Raw genomic sequence first — 13,546 nt, 5'->3', positions numbered from 1 at the left:
GCCTATATACACTCCCCTCTTGTTAGTTACCTTGCATATTTTGACCGCTGAAACATACAAGGTTCTATTCTGGACTATCAAAGTTGCCCAACAACATTTTAAAAATATATGGGGAGATTTGCACACATTACCAGGGCCAAAACAACAACAACCACCAGCCCAAATTTGCATCAGATGTGGAAGGGGGGGGGGAAATAGGAACCACAACTGGGGTCACAGCTTCCACGGCAAGGGAGACTTGGTGGCAGACAAGGCAGGTTCTGCTGCTCCATCCTCTGAGATACCTGCTGGGGACAACATCAGAACTGAGGGGGAAGGAAGGGGAGAACATCCCACGTTGAGCCTGATTAGCTATTGGCTCACAGTGGGTAAGCTTGTATACATGCACCAGTTGTTGGGGAATGTGGGCGGCAGGGTGTTGTTGCACTTTGTCCTGCTTATGGGTCCCTGGACATCAGCTGGTTGCCCACTATGTGAACAGATCCAGCGTGGCTCTTCTTATGTTTGGATGACAGCCCACACTGCGTGGCTTATTTCTCCAGGTGGGTTGCCGTGACATGTGAACTCAGCCATCAGGACTTACTGTTGCATAAACATGCGTGGGATTTTGCTCTTAGTCTGCCTTGCATTCATGTTAGTAGCTGGCTTCACTATGTTGCAATTTGCATGCATTTTGCAACCTTTTCGTTTGCACAGGCATGTTGCAAGAAATTCAGATTCTTAAAAGATCCAAGTTTAAAGTGTTGTGAGCAAAAGGCATATCAGTAGGTTTAAATTTGTCAGGTCATTTATATGGGCTTACTGGAGAGGAAAAACCTTTCTAACAGTTTCTTTTGCAAGTACACATTTCCTCCACAACTGCTTCTCTACTCCTTTTTTTGTTTTGAGTATTTGATGCAGTTTTATTCAGTATTGAATAATTTAGCTAGGAGAAGTGGGCTTTGAGCAAAATGTATCCTTAATGGCCTTTTTTAGAAGACACCTGAAACCATGGCTAAAAGCCTTATTCACCATGGTTAAAGCTGTGGTTTAACGTGTCTTCTGAACAGGGCCATTGTGTGGTAATTATGCTGGCAGCCCAAGTGGGTTCTGTTTTGTAGAGCAGCTGGAAATCTGTCCTTAGTCCCTTTTTGTTGTTGAGGTTGTATGTGTACGCCAGAGGGTGCTGTCAGCTTAACTTTTCAATACGTGTGTTCTAATTTTGACCTCTTTCCAGGATTCTCATTTTACTTCAATGGCTTACCCTGGTATTTAGCAGCAGCAACCCCACTGCAGACAGAGAGAGCCTCATGTGTCTATGTAAACCAAAGAGACTAGAGTTCTTAGGTTGCAGCCCCTGTGTGTTTAGCAGTCTGTCTGAGTTTGGGTTCTGTAGTGTGGACCTTCACTTGTCAAAATCCAGACTTCCCATTTTAGGCCAGCAGGATGGTGTAATCTCTTTGAGTAGACCTGTTTTTGTTTGCTGAGACTCTCAGTGCAACTCTTGTGTCATCAGAATGGAAATTGTGCCTGTTTTCTGCCTCTGCTGGCAAAACTACAAAGAGTCTGGTCTAGATTATTACCTCCAAATCTCTGGGGCTTAAAGCCATATAGATCAGCCTTTCCCAGCCAGGTATGTTGGACTGTAACTCCCATCACTCCCAGCCAGATGCTTGGGAATGATGGCTGTTCAGTATACCTGGAGGGCGCCAAGTTGGGGAAGGCGGTTACAGATACTTAGACAGTTTTGCTGGTTGACTGCAGGAGTTATTACTGGTCTTTCTGCCTTCTAAGCCTCTTCTACCACATGAAGCATAGACAAAACCTAAAGCTTCATGGTAAATGAGCTTGTTTGCAATGGTAAAATACTTGTTGCCAGCTTTAAATTATAAAATAGCTTGCATGCATTCGTCCTTGTGCCCTGCATCTGTTACCATTCCTTGGTCATCAGGTTCCATCCTTTAAAAAAGTGACTTCTCTGACACCTTCTGCAGGCCGAATGGACAGGTTCTGTCTAGCTGCAGCAACGCTGCTGCAAAGGCACTGGGTTGAATCTAGAGGAAGTTAGACGAACTTTAATCCCATTGAAATAAATGGGATGTAAGTGGGACTAACTTACTTTGGATTCAACACACAACCTGGGTTGCGCTTTAATGTACGTAGTTTTCTTTCGCCAGTGTTGTCCGTTGTAACATAGACTATGTGTTGTTCAGCCCTGTCTCAATATTAAGCAAGCTCCTAGTCTTAGTCGACTGCTATTTTTCATCTGATCACTTGTTCAAACCAGTTCTTTTTACTTACCCAGTGCCAGGCTAAACCACTAGTTTTTCATGTATTGAGTGAAAAATAGGTGTAGTACTTAACTATTTTGTTGTCTTATCTGTGACTGGAGCGGATAAAAAAGGATGATTGTGATATTTATTTTGTGACTTTGGAAGAGGGTTGGGGAGGGAATAAAGGGAGCAGAATGGAGGGAGGGGAGAGATATGGATCCACTGGATCCTCTCGCCCACTAGGCACTTTGCATCCAGTTTAGAAAACAGCAAGTATTCTGGGTTGTTCAGCTTGCTGGGTTAAAATTCTGGGTTGTTTTCCTGCTCAACCCAACAACAAACAATGGAAAAGTCCCTACTATGTGTATCATAAGGTACTTTTGTGTAGCACATGGGCCTGCCTTCCATATGCTAGACTCCTTAAAAATATCCTTACAACTCTGAATTTAGTGTCTGTTCTGTGGTCACATGATAGAGGAGTAATGGCCATGTTGCCTTTCATGGGGAATATAAAATATTTTACACATCCGTGCTTTTTCTATAACCAGGTTTCTATGTAATGGTGGCAAGTTGCCACGGTGATATGATTTGCCATGATGTGTGCTGGGCATGGTCCACTGTCATTTTGCATGTGCAACTTCTGATCGGGCCAATTGGAGGTTGCTATGTGATGTCCAAACAGGAACACTATATGTTAATCATGGATTAAACAACCCACAGTTAGCTGCCGTTATATGCAAATTGGGCCTGTGTGTGTAGTTAGCAGGACAGAGTGTTTTTATAATTGTCTCTGTGAAAGTCCTTTTTTCTTTGTGCTGATTATTAATACTGATTTATCACAGGAAAGGTTTTAAAGTGGTATCTTAGGGAAGTAATTTTCCAATATTAGTATATTGTTAAGAGTTTTGCACCAAGTAACAAGGCAGCAGAAGCAACAAAAGTGGTCCTGGTGGGTCAACTAATAAAAATGTTGTGAACTATTGTTCCAACGTCATGCCAGAAGGCAAATATAATAAAATTAAAGATGTTCCAGGGGCAAATCCTACGAATTATGGTTCAGCCTACTGTCCTTTTGGAGATGTCTGTCTGAAAACAGTGATCATGATCCACAAACTGGGCATGTTGTTTCCCACTAGAGCTTTTTGCCTTCAGCAGTGCCTGTTGAATATTCCAAATATTAATAGCTTTTAAACTTTGGAGATTCTGCAGGAGAACTACAGAAGACACACTTACTGTCTTATTCTCCTGTGTGTGTATCTGTGGTATGTGTTCTCTTCTGGATCATGGGTAACTGATTATTTTTCTTTACTCAGTGAATTAAAGCAGAAATTCAGAGCATAGCCCACACAGTCTAAATAGCGGCTTTAGTGTGGGAAGGGTGACTAGTGACAAAGGTGATCACTATCTTTAAAAAAAAAAAAAGGTGCAAGCTTTTGAAATCCCCAGATCTCTGTGGGCCTTGAAAGCTTGCACAATTTTGGTTTGATTTCTGTCAGGTAAAGTGGGTAGATTTATTAGGAAATGGTTTGAGAATGTCAGATATCTCTACAAGCTTATCTCTGTAAGAAGTTCCCACAGCTTGTTCACTCCCTGTCTCGGCCTTGAAGCTGCTGGTTCTCTGGGAACTTCAGAGTGTTTTGGAAAAGGTGGGGGCTGCTCTTCGAAGTGGGTTGTAACTTCCTGCCCTCTTGGTACGTGGGCATGGTTTACAGGTCAGAAGACCTGTCTGTCAAGTGGCTTTGAATAGGCCTTAAATGCTGGTGCAAAGCTGGAAAAGCTTTGCTAGGTTTCATCTCTCGACGCAACTTCTGACCTCCCTCCGCTTTGGATTCCATCTCTGCTTGGGACTTTGAAAGCACTCTGTACATGGACGCTTTGCTATTTGGACTTTGAATATTTAAGAACTGTGCCATGAAAAGTAGTGAGGCTTTTCATAGATGTGGACTTGCATATGCTGTGGATTCTGTGTTTGTGTCCATACTCAGGTGGCAGGGAGTTCCCAGTCCTTAGCAGAACGATGGGACTCCTGGGCCTGAGGTTTAACCTTTCCAGAAGTCTTGGTAACGGGGTCAGCTCAATAGTGGTAGGCTGAGATTGACAAGTGCATGACAGATCTCTCTGCCCAGCTCTGGTAGCTCAGAGCAACCTTTCCTGGGACTTTGTTTTAGGAGATTGGCCATGTCCCTTTGAGGTGCCAGCATATGCGGCATCTGGAGAAGCTCAAAGGGGTTACTGGAGAACCCTATTCACACCACACGCACCCAGTGTTTGTCTTAAGGATCATTTCAGAAAAAAGAGCCTAAAGCTTTCTAACCATCATTCAGCTTTAAGTGTGATTTGGAAACTCTTTAACCATTAAGCTTGTCTACCCTGTGATTTCCTCAATAAAAGAAGTCTCACTGATGTGAGTGTCTCGTGTCAGCTTGCCAGCATATGTGAATGCCAGAGGGAACAAGCAGGAACACGACAATCTCTTGGTTGCCTTAATAAAAGTATTACAGCAACATGGAATTTGGAAATTTTCTTAGAGTTGACACAACTACCTTTGCTTTAAAAACAAAATCTGTAGCACACTTAAGGTGTATAAAAACATCTTACTTGGTTCAGTTCATTGAAGTAGGATAATATATCACCTACTTGGAGTTGCATAGTATTTTCCTTCACCAGTAAACAGTTGCCAGAGATCATACTGCCTATCCTAGGTTTTGGAGTTGCTATATTCCACAAGCACAGAAGGAACTGTTTTCTGTCTCAAAGGCTTGTCTTTTTCATCCCATTACTCTTATCTGTATGCTAAGTCTTCAACATGACTGAGGAGTCTGGATCAGTCTCTTCCCCCTCCCCTCCCTCATTTGACTCCTGTATTAGTTCATCCTTGCTGTCATTGTGGTGCCTAAACAGATGGCAATCATGATCTTACTATGTCTGGAAGATGCTTCATTACGCCCATCCAAAAGTGTTAAATGTTTCCTAGGGAGTCTCTTGGCACCTTGCCCTGCTACTATTGGAAGGTTGCCACTAATTTGTTTCCACATCTCTGCTGTTAGTGGGACTTGTCTCTCTTGCTGCTGCATTAAGAAGGTGCAGGTGTTTGCAAGCCAGCCTCTCCTGGCTGCTTCATGAACAGCAGAACTATAGCTGAGCAGTTTTGCAGTTGCTAATGCTTTAACTACAAAGCTGCCAAGCTGTTCAGGCAATGAAATGTTCACAAAGCTTGCTTCTTTTAAGGATGGCTTCACAGTGGATATATATTGCTTGTTACAAAATATGAGCATGCTGCTCAGATGTGAAACATACACGCTTTATCATTAAAAACACACACATGTGAGTGGCAATCAGTAATGTTACAGCTACCTTGCTTTCCAAGGTGAATTACTTGGGGAGATCTGTCATGAGCCCTAAATATTGGAATCTAACAACCACTGACTGTAAAATGTTGTATTTTGGGGAATAGAACTGGATTATAGGACAAAACTGCCAGTCGTTCAGCTACCTTGTCTAGCATGAACTTCCCCATATCTATGCCTTAGGAGCGCTTTGGAAGGACAGAAACAGCAGGGAAACAAATAGCCTGATCCAGGTTGGGGTTGTTAATATTTTCAATCAGTGGGGATTAAAGGATAAGATTGCACCATCTTCAGTTGCCTCTGAGGGCGGCAAGGGTTTTGCTATTTTATTGTTTCACTCTGTACAGCACCATGTACATTGATGGTGCTATATAAATAAATAATAATAATAATAAGGGGACAAGGCCATAATTTCCTTTCTCTGATACTCTTATTGCTCAACCTGGGGAGCTGCATATATTCATATGTGTGAGAGAGATTCTTTTGTATGTAAGCTATAAGTAGATGCCTGTTACCCAATTTGATATTGTATCATAGCAAAGCACTTGTTGCCTTGTAGCCATGATAGGAACGCAGAGCTGGATCTAGCTTCTGATCTTGTCACACCGATTTCTCAAGCGGTTCTCTTCTCCTCCTTGCCACTCCCACCCCCATAGAAAGAGTGTGTTATTTGGCAAGTGAGCCACTATACTATATGTATATTCAGTCCATCCCAGGGAGAGAGAGGTGGTAGATCTTATGTATTTAATAGCTTTCCAGTTCTCCACTACCCCTGGTGTGCAGCATGCAACGTTCTAACTATAGATATAGTCTCCAAGGTAGTAAACTATCCCCACCCCCAGAAGAGGGGTAAAGGGCTATTCAGACTTGCTTAAAATGATTGCGGATATTTGGGCTGGGATCTTGAGTTTTGTGCCAATTTACTCCTTAGAGTTTGGGCAGTTTCAACATTTGTCTTTGTTTAGACTAGATAGGAAGACCCCCTCTAAGTCAAACCCTTTTCCTATGCTGAGCTAGAGAGCTATTCAGTCTATACAGCCTCCCTGGAGAGAATGAATGTATGTGTGACAAGTCAGATGTTTGCACATTCAGTCCATCCAAGAAAGGGATGGCTGGACAGACCAAATTAAGTTCAAAGGTGGTAGTATAAAGAATGGTCCCTCGGGGAAGATCTTGCAATAGGATTATGGGTGACATAATAGTCTTTCCCTGTGGTATCTTACTTTGTACACCGCTCCGAAATTTTCAATGGGGAGTGGTATATAAATATTGTAAATAAATAAATAAAATGCCTCTACCCTGCATGTTGCCACAGTTCACATTCATCTTGCTTTTCACTGCATTTCTTTTCCAAACCTCATCTTACGAATGAGGGACACACTTTGGCAAGCTCCATCCTTGTTTGCAAGAACTCTTGTGTAAAGCAGCGTGTCTGAAACAGTCTATAGCATATAAACCAGCCTGCTCTACATATCCCTCTCTTACCACCCCCACCAAATCAACAGTTCAGTTCATCAGTTACTTACCAGGGAGTATGGCTTGCTTCGTGGCAGTGAGGCTCTGCTTTTCTCCTTGTTGGTGGATTGTCTGGAGTTCTTACTATCCTGGCAATCTCTTCGTTGCCCCATGGGTGTTTTTGTGGGGAGTCTGAAGGGCTGCTGGGCTTACAGTGTGTTTGTCTGAACTCTCTCGCCATTTCTTTGACATGCCGTTTTTTCTTTGGAACGCCACTCCTACCCTTCGTAGCCCGCCGTGACATCCTCCGTTCTCGCTGTGGAAGGGATTGCCGTTCATAACAACTTAATATGGTCAGTGTGATCTGTCTACTGCTTCCCCCTGGGAAAAAAATTCTTTGTTCTAGAAGCTCCAAGGCATGGGAGTCACCATTCCAGGCTGAGGCACAGTTCTATTAATACCTCTGTTTGGAGTTGGCCCTTGCTATCTGTTGAAAGTGCTGAACAGACTCCAAATTCTTGCTGCCCCACTTGAGACAGCTCCTAACTTTATAGTTACCATGAGCTTTCAAATAAGCAGGAGGCTGGGGTTGGGTTGGGTGACTTCTACCCTCCCCCCCTCTCTCTGGGAAAAGGAGTAAGCAGGACAACTTTCACATAAGAGAAGGTCTTCCGCGATAGGCTTTTAGCTCATCTGCCACCATTGGTGGCCTGCTCTTGAAGTGCGGAATAGTAAGGCACTAATGTATTCTGGTCCCTGATTATTACTACTTCCAAGATGGTCATAGCTAATGCGCAACAGGCCTGCCGTGTCATCGGACCATGAATGCCCTTGAACTTCCCTCTTAATCTTCCCTCACACACACAACACTTTTGCTTGCATTTGGCTGAGCTGCTTTGAGGCCACAGAGGCTGGTTTGCCTTGATCCCTGCCGACCCTCAGATGCAACTGAAGATGATGCAAGAATTTGCTAATCTTATCTCTTAATCCCCTCTGATTGAATCATTGGAACCACTTAAATCATTGGAAAAACCTGAAACTGCATCTTGAGGTTAGTATCCTATATAAAATTAAGTGGCCGTCAGTCATCAGCTTTCAAGTGACACCTTGTGGATGCAGATCAGTTGAGCATTCTAGAATGCTCTTGTCTCACATGGCAGTGGCTACTTATAAAGGTAGCTTTTCCTATTTATTTATTTATTTATTTATTTATTAAATTTCTATACCGCCCAATAGCTGGAGCTCCTATCTTGTCAAGTTCTCTTTTTCTTTGAACTCAGTTTTATTGTTTCCAACAAAACCCTTTTTTTTTATAGTATTACGTTTCCAAAGGTTGCAATGTGTGGGGGAAAATATTCCAAATAATTTTGGCTGCTTCCTTTGGATTGATGTTTAGCTTGACTAAATTATGACTGCTACCTGGTACAGACCTTACGTAAAACTATGATGAGCTTTAACCATGGCTGGTTTCTTAACTAACTTCCCAAAAGATACAGTGAAACTATGGGCTTCCCTGAATAGATCCCAATGATACAGTGAAACTATGGGCCTAACCGCATGTCATGACAAGCTGCCATGGGTTAATTCACCCACGGGGCTCTGTGATGTGCACCAGCCACAATTTTGCATATGCAAGTTGCCGGGGGCGGGGGGGGGGGCGGGCAGTAGTGTGAATCCAGTGAAAGTGGTTGGTTGCGTGGTTAACAAACCCACCCACAACCCTAAAACAGTCAGTGGTTTGTTAACTATGTCAATAACCCACCTTCACTGGGTTTCCATGGCATGACAAGCTGCGGAGCTTCCCATACACAGTTTGTACATGCAAAATGGCTGCCAGCACATGGCATAGCACGGAGCCACTACAACTGAATTAACCCACGGTGGCTTACCATATTGTGTGAACCAGATCTAGGGTTAGCTTGCTGTGACCCTGCTGGGTATGCACAGGGGGATGCCAGCAAACTAGTTTCGCCACTTCTCCAGCCTTTCTGCTTGCAGGGTAACTGCCTTAACTGTAGTTAATCCATAGTTTCACATTCTATGGCTGATCCTTATTCATAATCTAAGTATTCAGACATCATACATAACCATGGTTGAGGAAAACAAACCATATTTAAGCATTATATATGCATTGAGCCATAGATGTCTTTAAATCTTCTTCCAAACTTCACTTTTTCTTATATATGACATTTCTCATGATAATTTTCTATGATAAAATTGATAATTCACTTTTTCTTATATAAACAATAAAACTGGTTAATTTAGGAGACAATCCATTATGAAGGCAAGACATTTCTCTGGAAAATAGTTTAAAGTAACTCTTTTGCTGCCCTTTCATCTCTTTCTGGATGATTTCCATTTTACCTAGATGTCTATTCGTTGTATTTTTCACACTTACTTTACTTTTCTTCCAAGAAGCTTTATCTTCACATCAACCCTGTGTGGTAGGTTAGGGTGAGTGGATATGACTAGAGCAAGACACAGATCACTCAGTGAGCATGATGTGAGCAGGTTTTGGACCCAGGTCTCCGGGTCCAGGTCCAGGTCCAATCATTATGCCTCACTGGCCTCAATTTCAGTGTAATTTACTTAAGGCATGTATAGGAATTCTGTGATATAAGAAGAGGCCACAAGAAGAGGCCTGGAGGATCAGACGAAGATTCAATTCAGATAGACAGACATTTTATTTCCCAACATTGCCCTTCCATATGCCTCTGGGAAACCTATAAGTGATAAAGTTAGGATTGATATCAGGGACAAGAAAATCCAAACATATAACATAAATTCTGGCCTGCTTGCACTGGCTGCCTGTATGTTTTTGAGTCCCATTCAGGGTGCTGGGTTTACCCTATAAAGCCTGGGACTGCAATACATGATGGGGTACCTCTCCTGGCCTGAACCTACCCATCTACTACATTCATCATCTAAGGCCCTCCTTCAGGTGCCTCCTCCAAGCAAAGAGTGAAGTATTAAAACCGGTATGAAAAGAGACTTACTATCAGAGAGAACAGTCAGCCTAATCCATATATATTGCAGACACATTTCAAGGGTGTTAAGCCAGTTGCAGTTGTACCTGTTGGAAGTTTCTAAACTGTCTTCAAGGGCAGCCCCTTGTAGAGCGTATTACAGTAATCCAGTCTGGGCTTTCCCCCCGTCAGAAGACTTTGCAGGAATAGCCCTCTTCGACAATTAGCTGTCTTCTGGGGCATTGATGCCACAGGCATTCTATCCCCATGCATTGTGAGGGGCATGGCTGCCAGAATACTACACCTGTATGTCAGATTGGAGCTGGATCAGGTCCTAAGAATTATTAGTGCTGTGGAGCAGACTCCCTGTGCTAATGAGAAACTGGAGAGAGAATCTCCCTGGAGATACGCACAGCCCCCCTCCCCCCAGATGGTTTGTGAAATCGGAACAAGAACTGGGTGGCACAATCTGAGAGGGAGATGTCTTTTAAAAATTTCCCCTGGTATGGCTTGACTAGCCAGGAGGCTGCTTGCAAGGAGTTCTCTGCTGGGCTCAGTTTTATATTTAGCTGAGAACGGTAGCAGTGCAGCTCCCCACGCTATCGACTTACGCCTTGGAACACATCCTGCCGAAAACAGACTAGAAGGGAACCCCCTCTGTGTGCTGAGCTGGATCTCGCTGGAAGGGCTGAGCCTAGAGCCTTAAGTCTCAGCAGGAACTGCTGGACAATTAGCTGCTCATGAGAAGTGATCTCGCGTAGTTCACGTGTAGAGCTTGGACACAGGGGAGGGAACTGATTGTGATCCCAGCAATTGATTGTATACATCCCTGGGATTTGCCACTGTGCGGATAGGCATGGATGGGAATTTAGTGCTTGTAGAGGGGTGTCCGCCCCTTCAAAGAAGTTTCAATGATGTAGGCCCCAAGCTTACGAAAAAATCTAAAAGAGGTGTTCTTTTTTTTGAGGTGGAGATCCTGGATGCCAAGACCCGGGGAAAGCTGTGCTTCCTGGACAAGGTAAGGCCACTAGTTTTGGGGGGAGGGATGTGAGGGTGGGGCTGGCCTTTTGCCATCAGAGAGCCTTATAGTTTGCTAAATAACTTCTTAAAGGGGAAGGCGTTGGGATCTTGTACTCAAGAGTAAAGCAGAAGTTGGCCACTTGTTTATTACTAAAAATAAAATAAAATTACACAGTCCATATAGTAATTAGCAAGCTTGGCTTTTGGGCAAGCTTCTCATACCTGGTGCTCTCATGTGAGAAGCAATGATCAGCATGCCTTGGAGAGGATCAGTTGCGAGGAATTTCATCTTTACTTCTTAAAATGCAGCTATAAAATGCTGTCCTCACTACTATGCATGTTTCCAGAAAAGAGGCAAAGACTTGACGGAATTTCATTTTGCCATTTTCAGTTCACTGAAAGTAGAAGTGTCTTTTCTGTCAGAAAGCACGACCAGAAGTTCACATTATTAATGCCCAATTTTAAGACTAACTTGAAACTTATGGCATTTAACATGACAAATGTGTGCTGCTTCTGTTTGCCTGCTTTGCTCTCAGTTCTCTCTACGATCATGTGGTCTAGTTACAAAGGTTGGGGTTCTTGAGCTGGATATGTTAACCGAGATCTGATGTCAAAAGTTTCTATAGAGCAGTCCTAGGTGCTTTAAACAAACAGTTAGTATAAGCTGGCTGTCACTAAAGAAGCTAGCAAGAGGTCCGTAAGTGTGACACCCCCCACCCACCCCGCCATGCAAATGTTCACAGCTTTACATCCTCACTGATAACAGCTGCTGGGAGATGGATTTCCACTGGGAGGGCAGAGTCCTACACCCTTTCTTCAGAATAGGCTATTCTAATAAATGGCATTTTCATTTATACTAGTCCAACAGCTTCTGTCACTGCCACTAAACACTCCCTGCACTAAACACTTCCCTTCTTGCACATGATAAAAAATATCTTTCAAGGGAACATCTTTGATTTATGAGATAACACGACCAAAATGCTGTAGCAGAGGCCTGTGGCGTGTGTTAAATTAAGATGCCTGGCTGGGATGAACAAAAGCAAAAGAGCTGGACCCTTAGATTATTTCCTTTGGTCTTAAAATTTAACAGATTTGTGGTTCCTGAAAGATTTTGGATTGCTGGCAAAATCAGTGCTTCTTTAGAGTGCATGCACATTCCCCCCCCCCCCGAGCTGCAGGATTTCTTGTATGAAATTTTAACTAATAGATTGTACTGCACCAAAACGTAGAACTCCTGATGAAAGTAGTTTATAGCTCACATAAAGCACAGCAGGAGCTGTGATGTACAATGCTTGAAGTATCTGTAGATCAAGTAAGCGTAAGAGTTATCCAGTGGATACAAGCAGTACATTGTGTCTCACACTGCATAGAATGATGACTACCACTTAACGAATCTGATCTGGGGGGAGGATTTTGAACCCATAATATGGTGAGACATTGGAAATGATGACCCTATAATTCAGCTGCAAATGCCCCCCCCTTTTTTTTTGCAGTGTTATTTCTTTGCCTTTGCAAAGGAGATGGAAGGGAGAGTTATTTTCTCTTTCTGGGAAATACATTCTTTTGAAATGGGAATGAACTGTGAAGGCAGGAAAAGTGCTTCATGGGAGGACAAGTGTGGAACAAAGCCTGAAGAACTAGGGATTTGAAGGAGGAGGAACAAGGAGAAGTACTTGTTCCTCCCTCCGCTAACGATGGCAGTTCATCTCTGTGCCAGGGCAGGACAGTAGTGGGCACAGGTCCCTTTTCTGTTTTAGTTCCTCTAAACATTGTTAATCCTTTCAGACAAATGAGGATCCTGCACTCACTGTGGTGGAAGCAAGAAGGCTAAATATAGAGAAGTGACCGAAACAACTTCTAAACAGTGACCTGCAAAGGGATGATCATAGCTCCCTCTCGCTTGCTGAATGCCATGTATTTGTTTAAAGCATATCATGGCATCTAGCAGCAGCAGTGAGAGCCACTCTCAGTGTCACCTCCTTCAGCTTTCTAAGAAGTGGGGCCCAAGGACATACTGATGAAGTTGTGGAAACCAAGTGGCTTGGACTGCTCCTTCCTGGGATGAATAAGGCAAAGACGGGGTTGCTGAGCAATTAGACTCCAGTCCTACATCCTCATAACTCTTGGCTGCCGTGCCACCACTTTCCCCACCCATCCACTTGAGCCAGCTTGTTATTCTGTAAAATTTGGCAGCAAGAATTGCCCATGTGGCCACGCAGGCTTTTAAAAGACCACTGCGATGCTAAGTATCTCTGTCATATGAGCAGGATCTTATTTGCAATGAGAGGGGGGCGGTCACTTAACTTGTAAATTTTGTTAGCTTGGCTCCTCTTAATCCCATCTTCTGGGTTGGCTGGTTTGTTGTCAGCAACACTATCTGTAACCTTCTGCCCTCCGGTGCGCCAAGCTATCCTGTGTAGGCCTAACAGTAATGAAATGTTAACCTCAGTGCTGCATTAACAGGTCAGTTTTCATACTCCGAGAATTTAGTCTCTTCTTGTAAACT

General features: G+C 43.4%; 1 protein-coding gene across 2 annotated transcripts in view; it reads left to right on the top strand.

Annotated features, from left to right (window-relative positions):
- TECR (trans-2,3-enoyl-CoA reductase) overlaps positions 1 to 13,546 on the top strand; it is a 36,669-nt gene that overhangs the window by 9,050 nt on the left and 14,073 nt on the right. The window contains exon 2 of one of the 2 annotated variants that reach the window (XM_063120496.1): positions 10,988 to 11,038. In XM_063120496.1, the coding sequence (XP_062976566.1) occupies positions 10,988 to 11,038 (51 nt within the window). Of the gene's footprint in view, positions 1 to 10,611; positions 11,039 to 13,546 lie in introns of those variants that run through there. The other variant, XM_063120495.1, reaches the window with a different exon arrangement.

The sequence above is a fragment of the Elgaria multicarinata genome, chromosome 3 (assembly GCF_023053635.1).
Source record: "Elgaria multicarinata webbii isolate HBS135686 ecotype San Diego chromosome 3, rElgMul1.1.pri, whole genome shotgun sequence".
Classification (NCBI taxonomy): Eukaryota; Metazoa; Chordata; class Lepidosauria; order Squamata; family Anguidae; genus Elgaria; species Elgaria multicarinata.
The sequence above is the reverse complement of the archived record's forward strand: the minus strand, read 5'-3'. Positions and strand labels throughout refer to the sequence as shown.